The sequence below is a fragment of the Gymnogyps californianus genome, chromosome 11 (genome assembly GCF_018139145.2).
Source record: "Gymnogyps californianus isolate 813 chromosome 11, ASM1813914v2, whole genome shotgun sequence".
NCBI lineage: Eukaryota > Metazoa > Chordata > Aves > Accipitriformes > Cathartidae > Gymnogyps > Gymnogyps californianus.
In genome coordinates this window covers 23,664,653-23,691,479 of record NC_059481.1, presented here as the reverse complement: position 1 = coordinate 23,691,479, position 26,827 = coordinate 23,664,653, and the positions used below count along the sequence as shown (strand labels likewise).

Here is a 26,827-nt window from a genome sequence, read left to right as displayed (position 1 = left end):
GCCCCCGCGGGGAGGGGGCGGGAGGAGGGAGAGTCACTTATAAATGGCGCCCAAGCAGGACCCCAAGCCCAAATTCCAGGAGGGTGAGTGCGGGTGGGGGGGCGGCCTGGGGCGGGCGGTGGTGTGGGGAAGGCGGGGGGGGGGCGCTGAGGTGGGGAGGTGCGGGGGCAGAGGCCCGGTCGGGAGCGGACGGCGGGGCTGTGGGGGGTCCGGGGAGGCCGGGCCCGGGCGGTGCTGGGGGCCCGGGGTAGGCCCCCGGCGGTGGGTTCTAGCTGCCGCATCTCCTAGCGCTCGCTGGAAAGCCCGGCTTTCAACCCGCTGCTGCTCTTCGTTTTCCCTGGCTTCGCGGTGGTGGGTGGGCCAAAAAGAAACAAAGGAAACGCTTTTGGGGGGGGGGAAGCAAAATCCCGCTGCTGTTTCTGAAGAGTCGCAGTCCGGGCTGTGCTGAGGAGATGTACCTGCGGCGGGGACATCTGCAGCGCAGACCGGCCCGGGGCGGCTGTGGAGGAGGCTCCTGGCAGGTCAAGACGTGGTCCTCTTGCATCGGGGCTCAGCTGGGGCCAGCCCTTGCTGGAGGCAGCCTCTGCCTTCGGCCAGGTCTCTCCTTTGTAATAAAGCAGAGGGTAATTACAGTGCTCCATCTTACAGTGCTTGTGGCTCTGAGGCAAGCTTTCATTAAGGCCTTCAGCTAGGCCAGGTTTGGACTCCAGTGTTCATGATTCCTCAGCACAGAGGATGATTTGGTTTCTAGCTTTCGCTGCTCAGCCCTAACAATGTGAGAATACATGGGAAAAAATGAATTCCTGTAGTCTTTGTCTCTCTTCCTGTTCCTCATCTTTCCCACCAGTAAGACATGGGGCCTTCCTATCCTATTATTCTAAATATGCTTCATTTTCTTGCAGGCGTGGACATTCATTGGCATTAAAACTGTTGAAATCTCCTAAGTCTGTCAGGATTTTTATTTTCTTGAGTTTGAAACATGGTTATTATTTCCTCTTCCTTGAAAGGGAGCTCAGTTAGGGATCCTCATGCAGGAGGATTCATGGGGGTCGTATTTGGACTACAGCTGGCAGTTGTGGTGGAATCCATATTTACAACAAAGCACCAGATTTTGTTTAGGTGAATAAGTGTTAGGATTATGCTTTTTCTGAGACTTTGCATACATTTTCATTTTTAGATAGCGATTGTGGTTGATACTAATATAGGTAAATGAAAACGCTAGACAATGGTAAATGAAAACTTACTTCACCCTCTCCTCTCTACCTGTCCCTCGCTTTGGCTTCTAAGCTGGACTTTCCACACGATTGTGATTTATCTTTAAAAGCGCAGCTTGCAGTAGAATGGCTGGAAGCCGGCCATTCTGGGTAGCTTAAACAACACTGTAATTGTATGTGCTTTATGGCTGCTTGTGTCGGAACGTGTTCAATCGTGCATCAGCATTCCATGCCATGTGTTAATACCGATGGTATTACTAACCTGCAGAAATAATCAAGATTTTAATGTATGATTCACATTATAATAATTAATGTGAAATCAAGTGAACTGCAGAAACTGAAGCTTAAGTAGAATTCCAGGCTGAAGTTATGTTTACAGCTGTAGGAATATGAGCAACCTAAATTTAGTACAGAAGTTAAAATTTTTAGGCTTTTTTCCAGAATGTAAATGTGTTTGTGATCTCAACTGTAACATTAAAAGGGAGAATAGTGCTGTGAATAAAGCTTCTTGCAGGCCTAAAACTTAAATGCTTTATTGTGGCCCTTCACAGCGTGACAAAGGAAAATTGTTTTAATTGTAGATTTTCAAGCTAGATGTACATCGAAGAGAGGTAGGTATACTTAGAAGTTATCCATATTGGCATTTTTCACAAAGCAGAGGGTGAGGAGGAGACTGAATTTACTGTGAAAACCTGTAAGAGCTAGGAAAACCTGAATGTCAAGACAGAAGTATGAGTACCCCTTAAAATGAAGGGACTGATGTATTTATGCAGGCATGAGAAATGAGGTCAGCATTGGGGCAACTATGAATTAGGTGTTGTAGGTACTTCAGGCGTTCTGCATCTTGGCACTGATTGTTTTTTTTAAAAGCAAATGCAAAAGAGTCTCAGATGTCAGATTCAACTTCTGAGTTGCTTAAGGCAGTTTTTTTTCTTCTGCTGATGCTGATGAGACTGCTGTGTTTTCTGGTCTGTTCTGAAGATGCTAGTTAGCCTGCCGATCTGACGTCGATGAGAACGCTTCATTGGTAGTTGTATCCTTGATCCACAGATTGAGAACCTCTTGTTTCTATAAATAGTCTGCATGTAAAACACTCGAAGGAGTGGGCGGTTGAATTCTGACTTCCCCGAGCTTTTCCTCACGTGAAGCTTTTTGACAGCGCGGCGAGGCCAGAAGACGTGCCTGTTCGGAGCCTGACTGGTGTGTGAGCAGTGCGCGCTGGCCAGGTGCCAGCGTGGAAGCCATTCGTATGCAACAGAAATGCTCCGTGTAGCTTGGCATTCAGGGGTGTTAACAGAGCATGTGCCGATATTTTCTACCAGCTATTTCGGCTGAAGAGCTGTTCTCCTACCAGTACTGTCTTTGGGAAAAGCAATAGGTGTGGGTGTTTTGCTGCAGCGGTGGCGGTGTGTAGGAGAGAATGGTCCGTAGAGTCAGAGGAGAGGCCTTGTGCATGTCTGCAGTCAGCTGGGAAGGAGCGAGAGCGTGTTAGGTTATCATGAAAACAGAAGAACCCTTTCTGCAAAACTGAGGTTCATGTTGTGTTTATTAAAAATAAATAAAATAATTCTTGGTAACTGTGAATATCTTGCCTAGAAAGACCTTGCACAATAGCTGAAATAGAGATGTGTTTTCCAGTAGCACTAGTGAGCACTATGACGCATGAGGATAGTAATGTAACTTCTGATTGTTAGCCCTGATTATAAAGACGTTTTCCTTTTTTAAATAAAAGTACTGAATGTATCAAAATGGGCACTTCTGTGAGAACCTTTCTAAACCTTTTTCTTTCTTGAGACATAGAAGCGTTTTACAAGTTGAAATACATTTCTGACCTAGTTTTGTGTTCTTAGACTTTACTGTGAATACTTGTTTCGGCTTTATGGAGAGCATGGGATCCTACAGATTGGATAATAATGAAATCTTAAAACATGAGCAGTTCTTTCTAGTCAACGTAGGAATGAAGTAGTGAACTTATGGTTGCACATTGTTCAATCAGAGTCTGGATGTGTTAGATGAAATCTGGTAGTAGCCGTGCTGGTTGAAGAGGCCGTTGCTGTATCTGCTTGTCTCCTAGTCTTGGTGGTGAAATGGTGTGTCTGAATCCTCCCTCATCTGCTCCAGGCAAGATTAGTTGGTTTGTCATCAGCCACCTGATAAACTGTGTAACTGCCCTGACCCTGCCAAAAGTGTGTTTGGGAATGAGTGCAAGAACTGCTCTGCGCCCTCACCAAAAAAACCCTGAAACGTGGGGACATTCCATTTCTGTTTGCAGGGCGAGTGTCTGTTTAGGGCCCATCTGGTTAAAAGTTTCATCAATGTTGTGTTATGTGTCTGTGGGGTAGAGAGGCAAATAAAGCCAGAATTGAACAGGATTCAAGAGAGTCAACGTTAATGGTACGATGTACTGCTGACTGTATTTATCACTTGTATCCGCAGAAAGCGGATTTGAAGAGCAGAGTAAAATTTACAGTGGAGGGTACTTTTAAACCTATAGCCTATGCACTGGTCCTTCCCCACCCTAGTCATTCCTGAGCTGCTCACAAGGAAGAAGGCATCCAGAGTTCTGTTATTGGTGAGACAGCCCACTTCTGCACACCTCCTTCCCAGCCCAGTCTGGGGACTGAATAAATACCTGCATATGTGTGCTGCACAGCCTGCACATGGTGACTGGGACAGCTCTCTTCTGTCCTGGAAATAGTGGCAAGAACTGGATGTGTGCTACACCCTGGAGTGTATTATGCAGCTTGTCTCTCTGAAAATGTGAGGTACTGCAGCTTTCAAGAAGGAAACATCTGTACTCAGATATCCTGTGTTAAGTACGTTCAAATTCCCACAACGTAACAGCACAATAAGACGTTGTCATTGAGGGGGAAAAAAACCAGACTGAAGAACAATCTCTTCCTACTTAGAAACCACAAAGTGAACAATTTTTCTTGCTGTTGCACAAACCTGGCATTCTTCTGTCCCACAAGTCAGATGGGGAAACAATGTTGGGGTCTCTCTCTTCCTGACTTCATTGAACTAGAAATGCCAGGTGGTGTACTTCCTGCAGGAAAAGGAGCGCTAATAACACTTGCTTTCGTTTGTGTCAGAAGCTTAAGGTGCAGAGGTGACATCTCTTATGAGAGCTAATTTCCTGCTCTGAATCAAAATGCAATGTCATGGAGACTAAAGAAGCCCTTACAGTAAGACGGTTTTACCTGTTTATTGCTTGAGTACTTAGGCTGAAGTAGTCCCTTTGTATCGAGCCAGCGTGTTTTGGTGTCTGCGTCTGAAATCCAGGGCTTTGAAGGAGTTCTCAGTGCCAGCCTTGCAACAGGATGCAAGGGTGTCTATAACTTGAATTGGCACTGGCTGGAAGGATGGGCAGGAATGTAAGGTTTGGTGCCAATCGTTTGCTGAAGTCACCAGCCATTCTGCAGAACTCTGGGCGGGCTTGGACATGGTTTGCATGCAGCTGTCCTTGCACGAGTGCTCTTCAGGGAGGTCCTCAGGAATCTTTGCTTCATGGCCTAAATAATCAGAGCTCTGATCCTCTTTTGTATGAGAGTGAACTTGCTTCTCAAACACCAGCCTGCTTCCATCAGTATCTGCATTTGAATTTCTTTGTAGGTTGACACTGGATTCATTCTATGTTGTACTTGATGACATATTTTACAGAAATGGCACATTGCTAGTGTTCTAAGATGTTTATCTGCAACTTTCTTTCAGGTGAACGAGTGCTTTGTTTTCATGGACCTCTCCTTTATGAAGCAAAGGTATGTGTAGTTGCTTATTGCTGCAGACGGTTCTGACTGTTCCCCAAGAAAATAAGGAACTGTGTTAGTTTACCTGCTGTGCCTCACTAGATGGGACTAAGGACTGAAACCAAAATGAACAAAAATCTGATAATGTACAAAATCAGTTTTAAATCCTGGAGCTCTGTATTATAGAAAAATTTCAGAAAACCCAGTGGTACTATGCAGCTATTCTGGTAAACTACTAAAGGCTGGCTGGTCTTACGTGTTGAACAGCTGATACACCTGTGTTCCCAGAGCACTGGAAAGCAGTTGTGCCCATAGGACTTGGTGCTGGTGCATGAGCTAGTAAGTTAGCTGCAGTTTGAACTTCCTCAGAGATGTAGGTGGCTGAGTACAATCAGTGGTCTTCGAGTGGGACAACACTGCAGAAGATAATGCTGGATTAAAGTGACAAAGGAAGTGGCATTCTCAGTTCTGGCTTTTTAACCACAGAAACCATGCATTGCAAATTTGTGACCTGGAGGAGTATCCCTACTGCTTCAGTTGCAGGCCTCTGCTGCAACACTTTCAATGATGTGCTTTTCTTGTGGGCCTTAAGCAGATGTCACTGCTGTGCCATCTGTTTTACTGAAGGTACAGCTCCTAATTTGACTGCCTGTTTCCACTTCCTCTGAAATTGAATAAAAAAAAAAAGGGCTTTTGGAGCTGTGTGAATTAGAAGACTTGCAGAAATTCCTGGGGCACCTTAAACAGAGACTGAAATCCATTAGTTTTTAGTGTCAGTAAATGTTAACTGATGGGACAACTTCAGAGAAGTGGTAGTAGGGAGGCAGCTAGAAATACTTGACATCTCTTTTCATGCTATCAGGAAATACTCATTCTAATGTTAACATAATGTCCAGAGCATTGACAAGGAATGGGCTTGTCTAAAACATTTTCACTTTAGTGATTCTACTCTGTTCTCTCCCTTGCTCTAGAACTGGAGGACAAGTTCATTGTGAATGTATGCTCAGAGTGTTGTCTTCTGCCAGTGCCTGCCCAGGTGCTAGTACAGAGAGGAGAGTAATTCTGTTTTTGTGGAAACAAACTTCTGCTAGCAGCAATCTTAACTGTTTGGTCAGTTAAACAGCCCAGAGCTGCTACAGCGGTGTACTTCTCCACGCTGTTGCTGTGCCCCTCTTCTCTACACAAGGGTGGAATGAGTGTTGCAGGAACTGGCTCTGTCAGCTTGGTGCTAGAAGGGACTTCCCAGTTGGCAAGATAGCTTTTGGCTGGCTATTTATATTGAGAGTCTGGATCCTTCTGGGCTCCTGAAATGGCAGAAGGAACTGGGTTTAATTTTACAAAGGTACTTTGTAGGTAGTAATGAATAATAACCTTAGCCTTCCTCCTGTTCCTTTGATCTGTTTTTCTTCTGTGATTCTCAATACATAAGTTATTTTGTTCCTGATGACTGTATCCTTGGTTTCCCTTAGTGAGATGATCAGAGAAGCACTTGTTTGTGTTAGAGTAGTATGAAAAATCATGGCAAACAGTAACTGTTTGTACATCTCTGCACAATGCAGAGTTAAATGAGATTCACTTAAGACACTTCTGACCTCCAGCAGGAAGGAAAATATTTTGGTACAGAAATATATTTGAATCTTCTTTTACTTCATGCTCAGTTCTTACATTCTTCAAAACAAGTAGTCACTTCTTAAGCACACAGGCTGTATTTGGCTGGCTTTTAACTTCAGGACTGTCAAAATGAGCCACTGGTGCAGTAGTATATCAAACAGGATTAGGATATCCTTACTCCTAGTTGCAAGTCTAGGTGAGACTGAGTTTAAGTTCCATATGTGGCATTTTGGAGATTAGTACTGAAATATGATGTTCCTCTCTAAGTGGACAATTTTTTTAATTGAAGAGGGTACACCACATTGGGGTCACCACAGTGGTCTTGAGAAAATGTTGTATAGCGGAAGGCTCTGCCCTCTCAAATACTCAGAGGTGACTCAATTAGCATGGCAAGAAAATAGCAATTATGACTTCTGTGAGTAGTTTTTTACTTCAATGGAAAAAATCCTTAAAAAGTGACTAAAAGCTAGAGCCAAAGAGGGTGATTCTTCATGTTTTACATCATCTTCATTATTCCACTGTTAAAAGTGGTATGGTGGCATCTATATCTCAGCATCTCCAGAACAAGACTTGATAACTTTCTGGATGAAGTGCCAAAGTTGGTGGATTTAATTTGGTATAGCCAAGAAGTTCAGGGGCATGTGGTGGGCACATAATTAAACTAGCTAGGGTTATGTAGTTTCTATTCTGGGCTGGATATTTTTCAGGAAGAGGCATGTCTCTGGCTGTGTTTTTCTTTTATTTAGATGTGGTAGCTTGAGCTCTTACGTGCCAGACTGCAGGGGTAGGAGGAAGTTGTGTTGTTACCGGGCAGCATGCATAGTTGTTCCAGCTCACCTGAACATGTTCGTCTGAGCTGAGGCAGGGTCTTGCAGGCTGCGAGTAGGGCTATGCTAAACTATAAGGCAGAAACGTTTGTGAGGGACGCTTCTGAATCTGAGTGATACTGTGGAGTGGTTGGAGCAACCTTGTGATGTATGTGTTCCCTCTTTTAATGGTCTTGCCTTGGTATCAGTATATGAGGAAGTTACTGTATTCATAGGCCAGTTGGATGGAAATAACTTTTTATTTACCTCATGTATACATTCTTAACCTAGAAAAAGCCCTTACTGCCACTCTTTCTACTGAATATAATGCTCTCTCTGTGGCTGTAGAGATCCATATTATTTATTTTACTTTTGAAGACTCTTCTACTTCAGCCAGCTTACCTGTCTGTGAGGTAGGGGCCTGCATGTGAACAAGCTCTCTAGTGAATGGCTTTTGGCTAACCTGGGGGTAGTGAGGTGACTGCTTGTTTACTCTTCTGGTCATCCTCAGGGGTTTTTGATCCTTCTCGTGAATGAAGGTGTCCCTTTGGATAGCTGAGCAGAGTCGCTTGTTTGCCTAGCCCTTCCAAATCAGTAAATAGGCAGTAACGTGTGTTAGAGAACTTTCTGCTGTGAAATAGCTGCCAGTATTTCAGTTGCTTGCATGGAAAGCTCTGCATGCTTAAACTCTGAAAGCTAAAAAAGTAAAACTCCTGCAGATCTCTTTGTTCTCGTTGGTGCTGACTGAACCTTCTTCTCTGTTCCAGTGTGTAAAGGTTGCCATAAAGGACAAGCAAGTGAAATACTTTATCCATTACAGTGGTTGGAATAAAAAGTAAGTATTGCATAAAATGAAAGCAGTATTTCATTTTCCTTTATGGGGAAAATGCAAGCTTCGTCAGTTTGAATGTGAGCTTGATGGACTAGCACTACCATGTCTATGTTGTTAGGAGATTGTTTCTAAAATTGACCTAAATGATTCTTCTACATAAGCCAATGATTTATAGTAACACAACGAAAACATTGCCTAACTAACCATTTCCTTCAGAGCTTTGCTTGTATAGGCAAACTGGCTTAGGGTGTCAGTAGACTAATGGGAATGCTTTATAGCATTCTGTTTGTTCAAGTTTGAAAATAGTTGCTGTAATTCCTCCCTGGCAGAAATATCTAGTACAAAAAGTTCCTTGTTATGTGTTGGTAGGAGAGGCAACCCCTACTGAGGTGGAGCAAAACTCTCCACTCAAATACACAGTGTACTTTACTTTTATACCACTTTTGGCAGCAAGGTTTGGTAGCAAAGATTTGGAGAAGCATGCCTTACTGAAGGCTGCGTTCAGAATGGGAAAGGCTGTCTATTTTAGTCCTTCACAGGAGCAGGTTTAGCGTGTATTTCAGTTCTTGCCTCTTGTGCTAAGGTAAAGTTAGAGATACTTTTCTCTTCTGCAAAAATGGTAGGATTCTAGGTGAGAGATTGCTGAAGAATAAAGGCATCTCCATGAAATAAATGGTGAGCCCGTTAAAGGTGAATACTTTCATGAGGTTATTGCATTTATGTACTTGTCTTTTTTTCTTTCATTTGAATTCTGTTCTGCCACTAGGTTTTGAATTTAGGAGAAGTGGAGTTTTTTTTCTTGGTGATTAAAAGCTTCAGCTCTTCAGACTCCAGAAGTCTTTCAGAGAGCATTTTCCTGTTTTGTTTGTTTTTGTTTCATTTCAATGCTGCAGACTTTAAAGTGAAGACTCTTAGTCACCAGTATCTTGATCTGACTGACGTGACTAAAAGCTGAATTTCATGTTTTAATATGTAACTTTTTTAAATGCATCCGCACACCCTCCCTGACAAATGGACAGATAAATGTTTTATTGTGAACACCAACAGTTACAGGGAGCATAATTGGTTCTTACGGTGGCTGCTGTATATTAATGAGGCAGCATAAATTTGATACTTCTTCCCCTTGTTTGTCTCTGATGAAGGGTGCCATAAGTGATGTCGTGACTCCTGCTTTTCTTGCTTGCGCTGTTTAAGTTTTTTTGCCTTCAAGCTTCCAATTAACTACATTAAAAGTGGCGTTGCTGCAAGATCTAGACAACTGGGGCAATATGACTCCTTAATTTTGGTGTCTATAATTATGGTCCTTTGTTACTTGTTAATTGCTTGACTACTTAATTTTTTTTGCAAATATCAACAGTTAGGATACCAAAAAAGTTTCTTCATCATACAGTATAATGTGCCGCACAGTTATATAGCACTTCTTTTGAAGGTCTCCTGCAGCTGTACAGGCAGGAGTAAGATAAGTGGCTTAAATATCTGACCAAAGCACTGTCCTAAAAACATAGACTTAGAATGTGTACAGCTGGACGTGTGTTTCTCTGTAACCTTTGGATGCTAAGCTTGCCTTGTCTTAACACTCTTGAAGACCGTAGTATTGGTTTTGCCACCTTGATGTTCTCAGACTGGCAGCTACTGCCATGAAATGAAAATGACACAGAACTTTTATATATAAAAGAGCTTTAACTTGCGTACTTCACAATAACTTGGCCACTTTTAATGTGTTTTATTTGAAATAAATTGTCAGATTGCTCAGATGATCCACTCTTTTGTCAAAGTGGAATTCTTGCTCATAATGGCAATTTCCCCAACACCTGTTCTCTTAAATCGTTCACTTCAGATTCTTCAAATATTCATGCCATCTTGGTTTCCTTCACAGACAGAAATCAGAGCTCTTCTTCTTACAGTAAGATCTTATTGCTGAATTTGTTAACCTATAAAATGTTGGAATAGATAAAGGAAACTTGCTTCATAATATAGTTATGGCTACAGGTGTCCCATAATTTAGTAAGTGTAGAAAATTTTTATTTTCCTGAGATGCTTCTTTTAAATTAAAGACAGTCCCCTCCCTCCTAAATTGCCCATCCTTCAAGTTTGGGAAACTCTTTGGAAATGACTGAGGGTTACACTGCCCTAGAAAAATCGTTACAGCTTCAGTCAGTGGGGAATGTGTTTGGTAATTTACACTTTCAGTTGTGCCAGTCCATGACTTGACACAAAAGCAGAGTTCAGTCTCAAATTCTGTGAAGCTTTAAATTGACTATTGTGTGTAGACTGCAATTATGTAATTTTTTGAATGATCGTTTGATTTTTTTTAAATTTTTTTCAGCTGGGATGAATGGGTTCCAGAAAGCAGAGTGCTCAAATACGTGGATACCAATTTGCAGAAACAAAAAGAACTTCAAAAGGCCAATCAGTAAGTATTTTTGTTAGAAGTCCTTGTCAGTAAATAATGTTTTTATAGAGCTTCAATCCAACAACTATATATCAAGGGAAGTTAGTGAGTTTAAAAAAAAAAAAGCCTTCAAGAGGTGTTCATATGTTCATTGATTTTTGAGATGCTTTGGCTTACAGAGGTGTTCTGATCTTTGTCCTCTAGCAGTTTAGAAAGAGCAAACTGCTACTTAGTTTTAGAATGGGGACTTGAGGTTTTAAGAAGGAGTAGGTTGATGAAACGGAGAGGCAGCCTGACTAACTGCAAGTACATCCTGTAAGGTGGAAATTAGGTGGCTAAAAATGACCCTTATGCAGTATCCTTAAAATACGTTAAGTGGTAAGGATCTTCTCAGACAGCTTCAGGATGCCTACAAATACTTTGATTTTTATGAATGCTAATCTTGTATTTCTTTAATAGAAATGCTTTTATTGAGAAGTTGTTTTATATTTTTCAGAAGCAGTGTGCTGCTTCCATGGGATTCAGAATAACAAGGATGGTGGGAGGGGGAGAAAAGGGGTGTTCATACTGCTAAGTGTTGTATGAAGAAGCCTAGATCTTCTTGATAGTGAGTTAAATTTGTTCCTGCTCATGACACACACTGATTTGCAAAGCCATTTACTAGACATTCTCTAAATGTTTTGCATAACCTGGTCTCCTTTGAGGGAAAACAAGCTGCTTTTTCCATTAAAGTCTTATTTATGAATTTACTCTTTTAAAGGGAACAATATGCAGAGGGGAAGATGAGAGGTGCTGCTCCGGGCAAGAAGACTTCTGGTCTGCAGCAGAAAAATGTTGAAGTGTAAGAAGCTTTTTAATTAAAAAAAAAAAAAAACACCAAACAAAAAACAAACAAACCAAAACAACTCTCTCCCAAAACCCCACTCAAAAAGCCTCCCGAACTTTTGCTTGTCAGTTTTACTATTGATCTTTAAATAGTATTTTTCTTAGAATGGTTCTGCAGGCTAAACTACTACTGACACAACCCATACAAAAGTTGTGTTTCACTTTTGTGATATCAAAAAGGCCTTTGTTGAAGTATATTAAAACTGCCTTCTTAGATTGTGCAGTGTTTAATACTGAATTAAGGTACTGAGTAGACACTAACACTCTGTACTTTTTTTGCACTCTCTTCCCTTTAAGTTAGTGAACTGACACTCAAAAAGTGGTGAGTCGTCATAAGACTCGTGTATATTGGTGAAATCAGTTTCTGTATAGAATTTTACAGTTCTTCAAAGCTGTGCAAGCACTTTTGAATAAAATCCTTAAAATGCCTTGCCTTATTACTGTACAGTTGTCAAAACTGCATTTGAAGAGTCTTTGTTTTGCTGTTTTTGACAAAACTAAACCCATATGCTATTAAAAATGGTTTTGCATCTTAAGAGACCAGAAGCAAGCTCAGACATTTATTAGAAAAAATAATTTCAGGTTGTAACTGTCAGATTTCTTTCATTTCATCCTTTTTGTTTTTCAGAGTAGGCTTGTATGGTGTTGTGTTTAGATTCTCATACAATCAGTACAGCTCTACTGCTTTGCTCATGTTCCATGAAACTCTTCTGTTTGGGGTAGTACTTCACTTAATTATGAAGATGGTCATGACTAATGTGATGTTTTGAACTCCTAACTTCATTTATGATTCTAGTCTTCATGAGGAAGCTGCTGAAATGACATCAATTCCTAAGAAGAGCATTTGGCAGCAGCCTCAGATCTCATATCTCATTTATGGGCAACTTATGTTATGAAATATGTATCATTGATTTGAGAAGTGCAGCAGTAGTAGGTACAGTCTTTTTTTTTTTTTTTTTTTTTGCTCTAGATCCTGAATGCAGATTTCACTTTGGCATTAGTCAAAGCCTGGGCAAGGCTGTAAATTGGCTCTCGGTCTCTGGAATGGGGAGTCCAGTGAATCTGGCCATAATGCTGCGTGCATGCTCCCTTGTGGTCTGTTGCTGTAGGTTCTGAGGTGCTTTAACACCACTGGTTTGGTGTGCTCTGTCAGCTCAGGACGGACCTCTGACAGGGACCCTAGTCACCTGGTTGTCTTCATTTGGGGGTGAAAAAAAACCCAAACCAAATGTCTGTTTACAGTTCCTAATGAATGTCATTAAAATCTAATTAAAACAGATCTAAATTATGACATTACTAATTCGGCTGCTTAAGGGGTTGTTGCACCTGAGTCGTCTTGCATTTTAGTCAGTGGGAGTAGAATTAATTTCATGTGTAACTTTGACACGGTACTGATGACTCAATTGTAAATGTCTACAATTTGCATTAGAGAGAGCATCCCAATAGTAACTTCAGGATTAGGTTCCCCATACTGTCAGCTTTAGTCATCTTGGTAGTTCAGACTGATTGCAGTGGGATGAGTTGTTCTGTCTGGCTGAGTAAATGCTGAATGTTAACCTGTGCTTGAAATCAAAGTTGGCTTAATCCTCTCAACCACACCTATTAATGTTGCATCCAAGGGAGACCCACACAGCATAAATGACTTCGTCTTAAGCCTCTGTGTAACTCTAAAGCTTGAAAGCATGTTACCAGGTCTGTCTTTACTCTCTGGTTGCAACCAGTTGGGGAAAGGGAGTGGCTTTGCTTTTTGCTGTCATCACTATCCTAAGCATGGGCGGTTGTTTTCCAGCATACCAAAACAGACAATAAGCTAATTCTCTGAAACTTCTGGTTCATGTTGATTGGAAAAATTAATTCCTTGATGGTGGATTTTCAGAGTTGTAAAGGGGAAGAAGGAAAACAATTGTCATTAGAACAGCAGTCTTGCATTGTGAAAGTTAGAAATAACAGGGTCCCATATGCTTGTTGCACTGATCTTGCTCCTAGTCTCTAGCCATTACCAGCATCCAATGCATCCTTCTAAATTAGACCTGTGCTTCTTTCAACAAAGTCTCCCTATTTTTCTTCCTTATTTGGAGGCTGAGGGAGAGGAAATGCTTTGACTTAACCTAGCAGTGATGCAGGGTTGTGATACTGGTGTATTATCGACCAAACTACTGCTTCTCACATCCTGCTTACAGCTAAAGGCAAGATGGCTTCTGAAAAATCTCAAAATACAGTTCCAAAATAAAACTTCTGGATTGTTCTTGTGTTGTAAATCTAAGGTCATTATAGATACATAAAGTACTGGTGGTGGGGAGGGGGAGAAACTGATCACACAACTATTCTAAAAGGGTAACACTGTCAACCTATTTGGGCCTCAAAATTTACCTTTTGTAGCATTCTTGGAGGATCGAACAAAGGGAGAGGTAACTTATATTTTGAAACTTATTCTTTAGATAGCCAAACAATAATGGAAAGGAAATAACAATCTAAGCACAACTTATCCTCCAGGAATGTTCAGTAAGACTATAATATGCTGCTAAAAAGGTAAATTTTTGAATCTTAAATAGATTCTCTTTAAGGCTAAACACTAGGTCTGACATTCTTTCCTTAACTCAACCCCCATTGTGCCTAGATTTTTCAGACGAGATGGAGCGCATACTGTTTGCTGTTTGGAGACCCCTACAATATCGACGCGGTGAGTTAAGGATGGATTGTCAAACCAGGATTTTCATCCTGAAATCCAAATCTCCTTGCTTTCATAGATTTCTTTTAGAGACTCTTAAAGTCCTCAGTTGTAATAATGTAAGCTTTAGTAGCAGTTCAGTTAACAATTATAAGTACTGCGGTATATCGTTTGGGTTTTTTTTAAGCGAGTATGGACTACCAGTTTTTAGTTTCTCTGAAATGTATACCTTTTCAGTTGGGATAGGGTACAATATGAGTAGTCAAATGCATTCAGTGTGTCCACTGTTTAAAAAGAAGTGGAGGACAACTGACTTCAGATTTTTGAAACTGGATAGTTCTAGAAGGTTACAGTTGGTCTGCATGCTTACTGCAGCCTGGAGTTCTGCTTCCATGGAAATTCATAACAAAGAGCACTGTCTTCTGTAAGTCTTGGGAGCGAGGCTGCTACGATAGATGGTGTTAGAAATGTGAGGTTTGAACTTGCTCCTTAATGTGCTATATTTCTATTGTTGGCTTGAGTCTATTCAGAATAACTGTTTCTGTAAACTGCAGTAACTGCTCCAAAAAGCTTTTGAGACTATTTGTAAACAATATTTGATCAAATAGAAATATGCATGAAATGCAGGTTGTATATATTTGCTTTTAAAATAACTATTCATCTTATGATAACTAGAAGCTATCACAGAAAAAGATTTTGTATGGTTATAGCAGGTTGCCAAAAATGAAATACAACACTACAGATACTGGCTTCTCCGGACTGTTTTATATGTAGCTCTGCTGAATTCCAGCTTCTAAGAGTTTATGCTACCTTTCGTGGGCCTAATATGATTAACTTGCAGAAAATCAGTAAACAACCAGAGTTAACGGGTGCTTGGAAAATAAGAAGGGCAACTGAGAGTGTTCTGGAGGGAAGATACGGCACCGAGTAACAAATTTGAGAATAGCATCTGTTTTTAAATGATATTATATGCAAGCCGTCTCATCAGAGATGCTCTCAAAACAGTATCTCAACTTGGGAATTACTGTTTTTTCTTCTAATAGAAGTCTTGTTCTTAATCTGAACATATTACTCAAAAACATATGTTCCTGCTAAATGTCTCTTGTGGCATCCTCTGCTATCCTTGGCACAGCTAGTAGCTCTCACAAGCTACTTCAAGTCCTCTAAATGTCAAGCGGCATATGAACGCTGCCTACATGCCAGTTGTCTAGGGCTGTGACAACATTGGAATGGCTACACCGGCTCAAGCCAGAGATTTTTTCCTAACCTCTTCTGCTCTCTAATGGTCACCAGTAACATGTGCTTAGGGATAATCAAGTGTGTTCTCGTTTGTGGCAGCATGTTCTCATTTTAATTCAGTACTGTGTTGAAGAGGGGAGGAAAGAGCATGACTCCTCCGTCTTTTTAATGTCTGCTGCTTTGGTTTTTTGGTCTTTTTCATCTATCTTCAGGAAAGATTAATTAGTTCTTCGAGCTTCACCTTTTATCACTAGTGATATCTTTACCACGTTTTCCCTCTTCTTCCTGCCCCGTTGTCAGCTTGAGAAAGCCCTTGTCTGCCTGGTTACTCCTAGTATAGAAGCTGTCGTACACTACCAACTATTCTTTGTTCTCTTGACCTCTTCTAGTTTTATTGTGTGCCTTCTAAGGTTAGGTTGCCTGACCAGGCACAGGAGACGTATGTATATATAATCCTGATTTTGGTTTTTATCCTTTTGCTAATAATGTTCAATGGTTTAATTGAACCTTCATAGGAATGCTTCTTCTCACAGCTAAGTTAGTGACCAAGCTGCTTGAGCAATAGTGGCCGATTTCACACTTTTTTTCCCAACATACTTGTTTTCCACACTTGAATCTTTTAATTTACTTTATTACTACACACCTTGTATTAGGAGAGACTTTATGATTTCATATAGCTCAGTTGCAACTGTTGTTTTATCAGTAAACTGGTGCCTGATCTACTTTTTCTGGCATTTACAAATGTATTGAACTCAAATGCCTGAGACCAAGTGGTAGCTACCTTCATTCTCTGCTGCTCATATCTTAACCAGCTATTGTAGGGAGGTTCTAACAGACCTCTAAGTCCCTTTAAAAGGCACATGGATTCTGGGAAAGTAAAATACTTGTTATTGTCCACAACATGTTTATCTACCCGGTCATGGACTCTTAACTGTTGTGGAGTAAGTAAACCTTCCAAAGTCTTGGTTTTTTTCCTGTTGTCATTTGTTTGTGTTGAATTCTATTTTCTAAGCTATTTTTGTTTTCTGCTGACAGTTCTCTAGACATGTCCCAGAAGACACTCCAGTTTAGAGCTCTGAGCATTAATACCAACTCTTTTGTGCAAAGATTGCTGGCTTCTTGAGGTGGTACCCAAGGTTCTGTGACAGATACTTAAGATTATCTTTCTTCTGATGAATGCCTGTGGAAAGGTGAAGTGCAGTCTTTCAGCATGTTGTCTTCTATGGCATCCTCTTTAGTCTTACCATTTGATCGTGAACACAGTCCTGTTTTGGATACTGAGATTGGAAGTTCAGTATTATGCTCTTGTGGCATGGACTGCTTATTTTCCTTCTGAGTCTGTCACCTTTGATATATAGCATTTCATTCTTGTGACTCATTCTGTAAGCTGTAATGCTGTTTGTCTTCTACTGATTATCTCGTTTCTACACAATTTCAGATGGTTATGTCAGTAGTTCATTTATTTTTGGCTTTCTAATTCAGTCTCACATTTTGATCCCTAATACTTGAATATTCTTGTTATAGCTGCATGTTCTTGTTCTGCTAAAATAAAACCCTGCAACGAGGGCTCGGTTAGCTTCTTACCAGAACTGGTTGCTGGCCCTGCTTCTTTGAGGAGGTAATGTCTGACTACAGTGGGATGCATCCTTTTAAGTTTGAACTGTGAGATCTTTAGCACCTTGCACCTCTGTTCAGTCTTTTAATTAAAACTCTTTCCACAGAAGCTTCCTTGAAACTTCCATGCTGCTTTTTAGTTTTGTTGTCAGTTTTCAGTGAAAAATGCTAGTCAACAGAGAAATATGTGAATGAAGAATAGCAGCTGGGCTGTACTTGCTGTATAAAGAGAAGTCAGTGAAAGTTTTGTACTGCTTCTATACAGCAGTATAGGGCTTGCTGTTCATAATGTAGTTGTGAAGTGGCACAAAAGGATGTGTTTAACCTATCCTAGATATGTTTCATCTCTTTCATCTTTCAACTTCAGCACTTGCATTCCATTTGTCCTTGCAGGAAGGCATTATCTGCCATCATGAGGAACACGCATGGTGTTCTTCAGCTGTATGTCTCAAAATGAGAGTCTACTTGGTCTGATTAATGGAATCTAGTTCTCTAAGATGCGCTGCTCATCTCGGGCTACAACTTCTATCGGTAGGGCTGCCTATAACCTCTGTGATACAGATGCTGCATCTTTCTCCTGGATATCGAGTGCACTGCATGCTTCAGTTACTGTACACAACAGCAGCACTTCACCTTGCACAGCTGCCTTCACCTGCTGAAGAGCATTATTCCAGACAGTCTGCTATACAGGCTATCAAAAGTCTGCCAAATGCTAACGTTTTGTCTCTAACCTTAGCTCTTTCCCTTTGTTCCCTAACTCAGATTTGTCTTTTAGACTTTGCAAACAGATGACTGCTTTGACTTGAAGCAGAGGCATATGACTTGAAATATAAGGTATCAGGAAATAAAAGGAATGAGGTGGGAGAGCACAAGTAACTGCCTAGAATGGTTTATGGTAGACTTTGTGCTTCAGTAACATAGATGTGGTTTACTGTCTTAATTGTGGTAGTTCTTTAAGTACTTTATATTGCCTGTCTGTTCCAGTTTTTTAAGACTCTGCTTCTAGACTAATGCTTAACAGTATTTTTATCTTGTGATTTTAATTCTGGAAAGAACTCCCTGTTCCTCCTTGTTTACTCTAGGTTTGGAAGAAAAGACTTTCTCTTCAATACACAAGTCCATTATCCGTGACTTAACTTGGCAATTGTTCCCTCTTCCTGGAGAGAGATGATCTTTATTCTGCACACAGTTTAAGCCTAATGCTTGTTTGACTTGAAGCTTGAAAAAAGCCTTACTCTTCTTATCTCCAGACCTTCCTAGAAACTCTGCCTACTTCCTGACCCAGATAAGCCCAGTTCAAAGCCTGAATACAAGAGTCACTTGAGATAGTGGTGAATTTCCAAGGAAATAATCTTGTACTGGTAAAGAGTTTTATCCACACAATCTGCAATTTTTTGAGAGGTTTAACTGGACTCCTATTAATAGTAAGCAAATTGAAACATGACTGGTAGGACTCTTAATTAAAATTTTCTGGAAGTGGTTAGTAAATATACAAAGTGCAGATAATAACAAAAATACCTGTTAGTTTAATTTTGTCATTGATGCTCTTGACCTATCTGAATATTTACATGTTGGGTGCATTGTATTTCAGGTGTCTTTAAAATTTTTGGAAGTACAGCTCTTCATTTGGAATAAAAATAAGGGCTAAGGATAGAGACTTTAGAGAAGTGTGAAGTGTGTAAATTAGAAACAGTAAGTGTTGAGAGAAGCATTTGGAAGAAGATCAATATTAGGGACAATGCTATTTAGTACTGTTCCAAATGTTTCTAATAAGTGGCAAGTGTAATTGCGATCTCCCCTAAAAGTTGATGATGGAATTGCAGGCAGTCCATACAGCTTCATGCATGTAATTCTGATAGTGCTATTTCGCTCTACTGCTGTGGTGGTAAAACTGTGTGGTTTTTTCCAATACTTTACTGGAAGTTAATTCAGTTGACTGAGATTTATCTGATAATTCCTAGCACTTCTGTTTCCTTGTCCCATATTCTGTCTCTAAGTGATCCCTGAAATACAGAGATAAAATACCTACAAATCCAGTGTAGTTTTCCGAGAGCACTTGGAGAGTATGAAACATCTGTAGATGTTACTTGCCTAAATGTCAGTCAGTACTGTTTTTAAATACTCACGTGTTCTTGGCATGCTTTCTGGGGTTTTGTAGGTTTAAGTTTAGTGATTCCCCCCCAAAATGGTGAATTCTAGCCTGTTACATGAAAAAATCTTGTAGTGTCATAACTGTGGTGCTAAGTCATATCTGACATTTCTTTCATGTGCTTTTATCTAAATACTCCATAGGGCACTGAGTATTCACTCATTGTTCTGAACTTGGTGGACGGTTTTTCTGGCTTTCTACTTTCGATTCTTTAAGTACCATTATCTTTATATTTGCAATAATTTGTGTTCTTCTTGCAGGAAAACAAAAAAGAACAAACAGAAAAGTAAGTATGTCTTTATTTTGTATACAAGTGGATATCCTTAGTGAAGGATTCTTAGCTGGAATAAGACCTTAAATCTGCCTCAGCTAAGTTTGCTTACGATCACCTTGTGTTGTTCCTCTTGGACTTCAGATGTCACTTCCTCTTGGTCAGGAGGAATGCATACTTTTCTGGTTTGTACGCAAACTACTTGTTTCAGTCTGTCAAGATTTTGACCTCTTGCAAATTAAAAGCAAAGTGGTATCTCCATGGATCTGTTGAAATAATTTTGTAAGTCAAACTTATGTTTTCTTATTGAGATGGAGATGTGAATATCTGCAAAGCTGAGCTGCTGGTTCCAAAAATTCTTCCGAAGAACGTTACAGATACTGACACATTGGTTTGTTTTTAGTGCAGAAACCTCCATCTTCACATGAGTGTAAATATAGCAGTTTAAACTGTAACAGACATGTGGGACTTCCAGAATACAAGTAATACTTAAACAAAAAAAAAAGTGAAAAGGTGGCCTGAGAGAAATCTGAGTCTTATTTTTAAATCTTTCTTCTACATCTTTCTTTACTGGTATTTCTGACTGACTTACCAGATCTCTTAAGCAGCGTGATGTCTGTCTTCTGTACAGCTCCAGGAATTGGAGAAGGGAGCAGTACCAGTGAGACTCCTCAGCCTCCTAGGAAGAAGAGGGCTCGAGTAGATCCAACAGTTGAAAGTGTATGTATTTCTGATTCTCTCACAGGATTTTTGATAGAAAACAGGAAGGTTGCTTTGCTGAGAAATAGAGACAGCAATACTTTGTCCTGCGGTATGGCAGTGTGAAATGTTACAACTTGCAAAACGAAGGTTCCCAAGTGGCCTTGAAAAATCTAAGCTATTTCCTCGTTCCCTGTGGAGCCTACAGGAATTACTCTGTAGTTCCTCAGTCCAGTGGTGTATTTCAGTTGTGAAAACAAGGAATATGGGTGACAGCTTGGTCAGTTATCTCAAAGTAATTAGTCTGGCTTCTCTTTTTTCAGGAAGAAACATTTATGAACAGAGTTGAAGTAAAGGTGAAAATCCCAGAAGAGCTGAAACCATGGCTGGTAGATGACTGGGACTTGATCACCAGGCAAAAGCAGGTAACTTGTCAAAAGAACAATCTGGCCATGTATAGGCAAGGACACTAAAACGAGAATTTCATATCCTCTTCAAGTGCAGTGTAGTGAAATCTCCTGTAGAGTTTGACAGCAGCCTGGTGGCTTGACAGTTCTCATTCTGGTTGGATTGTAACCTAAGGTCACCTGTGAGTAGGACTGTGGCTCGGCAGAGTTGCATGTAAATTTGTAGAATAAACTTGGTCTAATCAAGCATAAGCTAGAAAGGCAAATAATTTTAAAAACTTAAGCTTTAAGTGTAGTGTTAACTCTATGCATGCTTGGCCTGCTGGTGTGTTTTGAACAGTTTACGTAGCTGGTAGAGAATTGGTCTGTAGGAACGTCACATGTGATGCCTATTTTACCTCAGCTCCTTCCTGCCTTGTTTACATGTCACTGCCAAGTTCTGCAAGTATCTTAAGTTGTTCTACAGCTCTGACAGAAAGCTGTCGGTTAGGATAGTGATTCTTAACTTCTGCCAGGCTGGATCCATATAAAGCTTCCTGATACAGGAAATTAAACTTTGCTTTCCATTTTAAAAGTATAAAACACTTTCACGAACTTAAAACGTATTAGTGAATCATGACTTGTTTCTTCTGTGAAGCTGCTACTAAAATTGGCAAGAAGCATAGAAAATAATACTGTTGAAAACTGTTCGTTATTGCTTGATAGGCTGCAATTGCATGCTCTTAACTTACTGCTGCTCCGAGGCACTGTCTCTGTTCTTGCAGTCCCAGACATGTAAAAATCTTGTGCAAGTCCTATGTGGATAAGGCTGACTTTCATCAGCAGTAAAGGTGCTTAAGCACCGCTGTGTGTTACACTGGCTCCAATTCTGGACCATTAGGGTTGGGTTTTTTTTTCCCCCCTGAATGTCTTCAGACTGTAGTGCTCTTGTGAAAGGAAATAGAATAGGTAAGTGAACTGGGTCCCATGCCTCAAACCCCCCCCCAAGTACGTGAATTTGCTGTACTACTGAGCCTTGCCATGATACAACTGAGCTAGTGTCTGGGTACAGATGATCTGTGTATGGTATTAAAGATGGAAGTTAATCCTTGGTGAATCATGGCTGGGAATGTTTGTCTTCACTTCTGTAAGCTCTGGTGTAGCTCTGATATTCTTCAGACTGTGCAGGCAGTGAAACTTCCCGATAGGTGCTTGGCAGGCTTATTTGCTTCGCAGCAATAGTAGTGCCACGTGCTGAACTGTGGATGCAAGAAGAGCAGCAGACAGAAAAACAGGCAAAGTGGTCACCATTGCTTTTGTAACTGCTGTGTGGCCTGGTGTAGGCAGATCTGTAGGGGCATGTGTGTGCTTTGCTGCGTACCTTTCACTCTTGGGGTGACTTTAGCAGCTCATCATCAGGTTGCTGTTGAGCAGCACAAATGTTAAATGGAAACATGGATATAGTCGCTGTTTTTTGGGGGGTTTTTGGTATGCACAACTAAAATAGCTGGGTGTTCCTTTAATAACACTTAACATCTTAACCTGTTAATTTTATTCTAGAAATGTCCTTATGTATGTTGATTTAAATTTAGCATGCAGATATAACTGTCTGCATAAATTAGACAACTTGCATTTGTTTGGTTTTGCTTCTTGTGTAGCTCTTCTATCTTCCTGCCAAGAAGAATGTTGACTCCATTTTAGAGGACTATGCGACCTACAAAAAATCACGAGGAAATACTGATAACAAGTAAGTAGTGGTCATTTCAAACCTTAAATACTTCTTTTGCTGTTGTTGTTGGATGTGTATTTCATGGAAAACTTAGTAAGGTTGTTAAACATGTCCCAGCCCTATGTCCAGCTTCCTGTTCCAAGACCAAGGTGATCGAGGTGTTTAGAAATCTTTGAGGAGGTAATTCAAGAATGCAGTTCTGCTTTTTGGATATTATTTCTGCTTCCCCCACTTTCTCTAAGCCTTTTCCTAAAGCAAGCTGATGCAAGCCAAGTGACTAGTTCTTCACCCCTTCATTCTAGCTCGGGCTTCCTACGTTGGGTGAATAAAGTCATTGGCACTTGCTACGTACGAGCTGAACAAACGTCTCAGAAAAGCTACCTAGCAGATGAGCAAAGCGTTGCTGTATGGGTGGACTCTCTCACGGAGGCAGAGGGGTGGGGGACAGGGAGGTAGATGATGACTTTTAAAAGAATCAGATGGGCAAAGCTAATTACTTTGAGGTGATAGCTTTGAAGATTCTTGTTTCTAATTACCCCAGCAGTCCAGCCCTGACAACAAACAAGGTGTGTTTATTCTTGAATGAAGCTTTCCTGTTTTAAAGGGAGATAAACTAGAAATGTGGTGTTATTTTCTTCCATTCAAGAGGAAGCATGTTATTGACTTGTCAGGATGTTTTAACATTCTTTTATGTAATTGTCCTAATGTCTGTTCTAAATTTTTATTTGCAGGGTGGAGTGAGGGTTGTACTTCTCAGATGTGCAGTGTCACTGCTAATTCCTATACAGTTATTCTTCAGTTGGTTATGAGGTTGGGGGCCTGCAGGAGTTTGAGAGGCCTAGTTAGGAAGGGTCAGTTGCCTGAAATATTGGGTGGCTGTCCCTTTCCGTTAAGCAGTTGTTCAGTCTGATTACTTAAAGTAGTATTGTACTTTTAAACTGATGTGAGTTGGGATTAACTTTGGTTGACAACAGAAGAGTGGGTAAGTGTTCTTATAAATACTTACTGTTGCTTTGAAAGGACTGCTCTAAGAATTAATTTCTCTGAGTGAGTGGATGACTAAAAGCAAGGCTTTTCTTGGTTTGCCTAAACTCCTACTGAGTTCAGAACAGTCCATTTTTAAAGGAGGTCTTGAAATGCATCGCTTCCTGTGGCTGTATATTTTAAGGTCTCCAGACAAATTTGCTTGAAAAATCCGAAGGCTTGTAAAAGATCTTTACGATTTTGATGGACTCGCCAAGCCAGCTCTCATCTTGTGTCCATCCAGTTACTGGAACAAGACTTGCAGTGTTTTCTCTGTTTACCAGGGAGTATGCAGTCAATGAAGTTGTGGCTGGCATTAAAGAATACTTCAATGTCATGCTGGGAACTCAACTACTGTACAAGTTTGAGAGGCCCCAATATGCTGAAATTCTAGCAGATCACCCAGATGCTCCAATGTCTCAAGTCTATGGTGCCCCACACCTGCTGAGGTTATTTGGTGAGTATGACCTCCAGAGATTGAAGAGCAGCAGTTAGAAGTATTCAGATGCTTCCTTTTCCTGTCTTGCGTCTCAGTGGGTGTGAACTGCAGAAACTTGACAAGCAACTATGAAACGTGTGGTTCCGTTCTTTCCTTACTCCATGTACCTAAAATGTTCAGAGCCACTCAAGGATTTTCAACAGTCTAGTTAATTTAGGTGAGCTTCTATATTCTGGAATAGATTCCTGGGCTGCTTTTATATGCTAACTGTAAGGTTCTAGACTGTACTTAAATACTTGTTAAAGCTGTTGTTTATAACTAACAAGTACTACTTCTTTTGAAACAGTACGAATTGGAGCTATGCTTGCTTACACTCCTCTTGATGAGAAGAGTCTGGCTTTGCTGTTAAACTATTTGCATGACTTCTTAAAGTAAGTACTTTTTAAGTCTTTCGGCAAGAAAGAAAAAGTTCAGTAAGCACGGGCTATTGTAATGTGGCCTATTTTCAGTGAACAATTGTTATATAACACATACATACATATGTATATATATATATATATATTCTCTTGGGCCTGTGTGTGGCATCTTCACCGAGGATTGCAGTGAAGCTTTCTCAAACTCTGCTGTACAATAACACGAGTAAGACTGGTTTTAACTTCTCTCCAGTTATACTGAGGTTATTGCTAGTTAGATGTGTGTTTACGTATTTGTTAGTCAGCACTTCTAAACTGTCAAAGTCTGCTACTTGTTTCAAAATAAATGGTGAAGCATTTATTTGCAGTTGCTATAAAAAGCAGATGACAATTACAGCAAACTATTAAATTACACAACAGTTACTCAACAACAATTGAGCAAATGTTAAAAACTGATGAACCTTACTAATGTTATTTCTGGGACAGAGTGTCATTGTAGCTTTAGTGCACTGCAGTACCCTGTGGTGCTGTAGACATGTTATATTTAGGATGAAAACCCCATCCTAAATAATAATAATACAAGACTTCAATGTGAAATGTTTCTAAAAAAAAAATCAGACATTTGATTTCAGACATTCACCTGTAAATGCTTCCTGAATGTGAGATTCTAAAATGGGATTAAACTTCAGTTTAGTGTCTGAGGGGTGTGGTATGAAACTGTTCAGCTGTGTGCCAGCTCACAGCATCAGTGCAGCTTTTTGCTTTTGCTGTACTGGCAGATTTTCTTGGTCAACTTTTACTAAAGCAGTAAACTTTGGTTTGTGATTATGTCATGGAGGGAAGAAATGTTCTGTGTATTTTCATACAAGGCTTTAATGGTCTGCTGATAGTGTTTGGAAATACTGATTTGTAAATAATTAGAGTAACAAAGCATTAAGCTGTTTTGCTGGTAAATACCAGCTTTTACCTCTGTGTGATTGGATAAGCTACTGGAAGTTGAAAGAAAACCCTCAGTACTTGCCAGGTGGCTCTGCATGAAATGGAGATCAGGGCTAGAAATGGATCAGCCCGATTTCCAGGGCAAACTTGCCGTGGAGTAGTCCTAGAGTCTTGAGTAGATCATAGTCTTTTGGGTCAGTCTGAAGTAAACGCAAGTGCTAAAGAGCTTGCAGCTATAAAGGTAGAAATGTGAAGCCAGTGCATTGACCAGAAATCCCCGAATCCATTTGATGGGAAGTAACTGCATATAATGCTTACCCTCTGTTATTGCACTTAGCTAACCATTGCTCGTTTTGCTCTAGCCATCATCCAGTCATCCATTTAGCCATTTAAGTTCCATATTTGTGCAGACAGAACTTCATGGTGTCCTGCTCCTCGTCTCTACCCCTTTGAGTACGATCAGTAGTAAATGGATTCTTGGTACAGCAGCTGACTGGACCTCAAATGCAAACTGTTTCATCCTGTTAATCTTACCGTCCCTGTGCTCACTTGGAGCCAGAGTTGCTTGACAGCTTGTTTGGAATTGATTTTTTTTGTTTGGCATGAGCTGTCAAATCTTTAATTGCTTTACACGGCTGACTTTTTAGTAGATATGTGTTAGATTTGTACTCTTGAAATCATGTCTTATGGTCTCAGCACACAGCTAACAATCCGCTTATGTGGTGCTAAACAATGGAGACTTTAGGCAAGAAGGTAATTTAATCTTTTTATTATTTTTCATAGGTATTTAGCAAAGAACTCCTCTGCATTGTTTAGTGCCAGTGACTATGAAGTAGCCCCTCCTGAGTATCATCGGAAAGCAGTATAATACTGTGCTGCTTGACAATGAAGTGATAATTGGATCCTTGTCATACTGTCCACTGCTACATCTTGTTCTTCACCTTTCTATTGCACATGTCTCTATTGCACAGATTGTGTGAACATAAAGTGAATAAAGTTGTGTGTTTAAAATGGAACTGGCATTTGTAAGTTCTGAAGATTTCTTGTCCCGAAATGGAAGCTTGGAGTTTAATGGGAACTCTTTGGTGTTTCTGGCTTGCTACTGTTGTTTGCATCAATGGAATGTAAAAAGAATGCATTATGATATTTCACTGTATGAACTCTTCAGTGCTCGTAGGTCTCTTTGGACATTAAGATTTGCTTCACTAACCTGCTTTATTGTGTAGTAATGACAAACGCAGCCTCTCAGAGCCACGAGGGCTGTGATCACCTAGTGTTGGTGCTATTGATTAGTCTGACTTTCAAACCCATTTCCTTTCTTGGTGTTGGAAGTGAAATGTTTGGTCCATAAATGTACGCTTTTATTTAGATAGTTGAAGGACTGTGACTTTTTTATATTCTAACAATAGGAAAATGCGTTATCATATCGTAGTGTCTTGGAAACGTTGGTCTTTCACAGAGCTGTTTTACAAATCTTCAAATAAACTTTTTTAATTTCAAATGTTGTTTCTAATATTTGTATTTGCATCAGTCACTACCTTATGGCAGTGCCCTGTCAAGTATGATCTAAGTGTATGAAGTGTAGTATAAAGTTCTGCAATATTAACTTGGAGATGCTGTGTTTCTTTTTAATTCTAAGGACTAGTAGTTGAAGCCCATGCATCCAGTTCCAGTGGGTGAAGTGGATTCTTTTTCTCTGGGATCATTACATAGGCCGTAAGTAGTGATAATGCAGTTTCACTACATTTGTTGCAGAATTCTTAAAAGGCTTG

At 40.3% G+C, this 26,827-nt stretch overlaps 1 protein-coding gene across 5 annotated transcripts; it reads left to right on the top strand.

Annotated features, from left to right (window-relative positions):
- The first annotated feature begins 19 nt into the window (after nucleotides 1-19).
- MORF4L1 (mortality factor 4 like 1) lies at nucleotides 20-26,556 on the top strand. 5 transcript variants are annotated; one of them, XM_050903062.1, is made up of 14 exons: nucleotides 20-83; nucleotides 4,926-4,972; nucleotides 8,145-8,212; nucleotides 10,086-10,112; nucleotides 10,536-10,622; nucleotides 11,362-11,442; nucleotides 14,104-14,166; nucleotides 19,417-19,442; nucleotides 20,059-20,147; nucleotides 20,450-20,551; nucleotides 22,171-22,259; nucleotides 23,549-23,721; nucleotides 24,050-24,134; nucleotides 25,839-26,556. In XM_050903062.1, the coding sequence occupies exons 1-14, from the start codon at nucleotides 44-46 to the stop codon at nucleotides 25,921-25,923; spliced, it is 1,062 nt and encodes a 353-aa protein (XP_050759019.1). In that variant the 5' UTR covers nucleotides 20-43; the 3' UTR covers nucleotides 25,924-26,556. The 5 variants fall into 5 exon arrangements, with proteins under 5 accessions (XP_050759019.1, XP_050759018.1, XP_050759021.1 ...); XM_050903061.1 differs by having other exon boundaries at nucleotides 10,047-10,112; XM_050903064.1 differs by lacking the exon at nucleotides 10,086-10,112.
- The last annotated feature ends 271 nt before the right edge of the window (nucleotides 26,557-26,827 follow it).

Excerpts from the sequence above, each read along its gene's own strand:
- MORF4L1 (XM_050903061.1), top strand. The coding sequence starts at position 44 with ATGGCGCCCAAGCAGGACCCCAAGCCCAAATTCCAGGAGG. Across the intron at positions 8,213-10,046 it reads TACAGTGGTTGGAATAAAAA|ATTCTTCAAATATTCATGCC; the intron begins GTAAGTATTGCA and ends CGTTCACTTCAG. Across the intron at positions 20,148-20,449 it reads TAGATCCAACAGTTGAAAGT|GAAGAAACATTTATGAACAG; the intron begins GTATGTATTTCT and ends CTCTTTTTTCAG.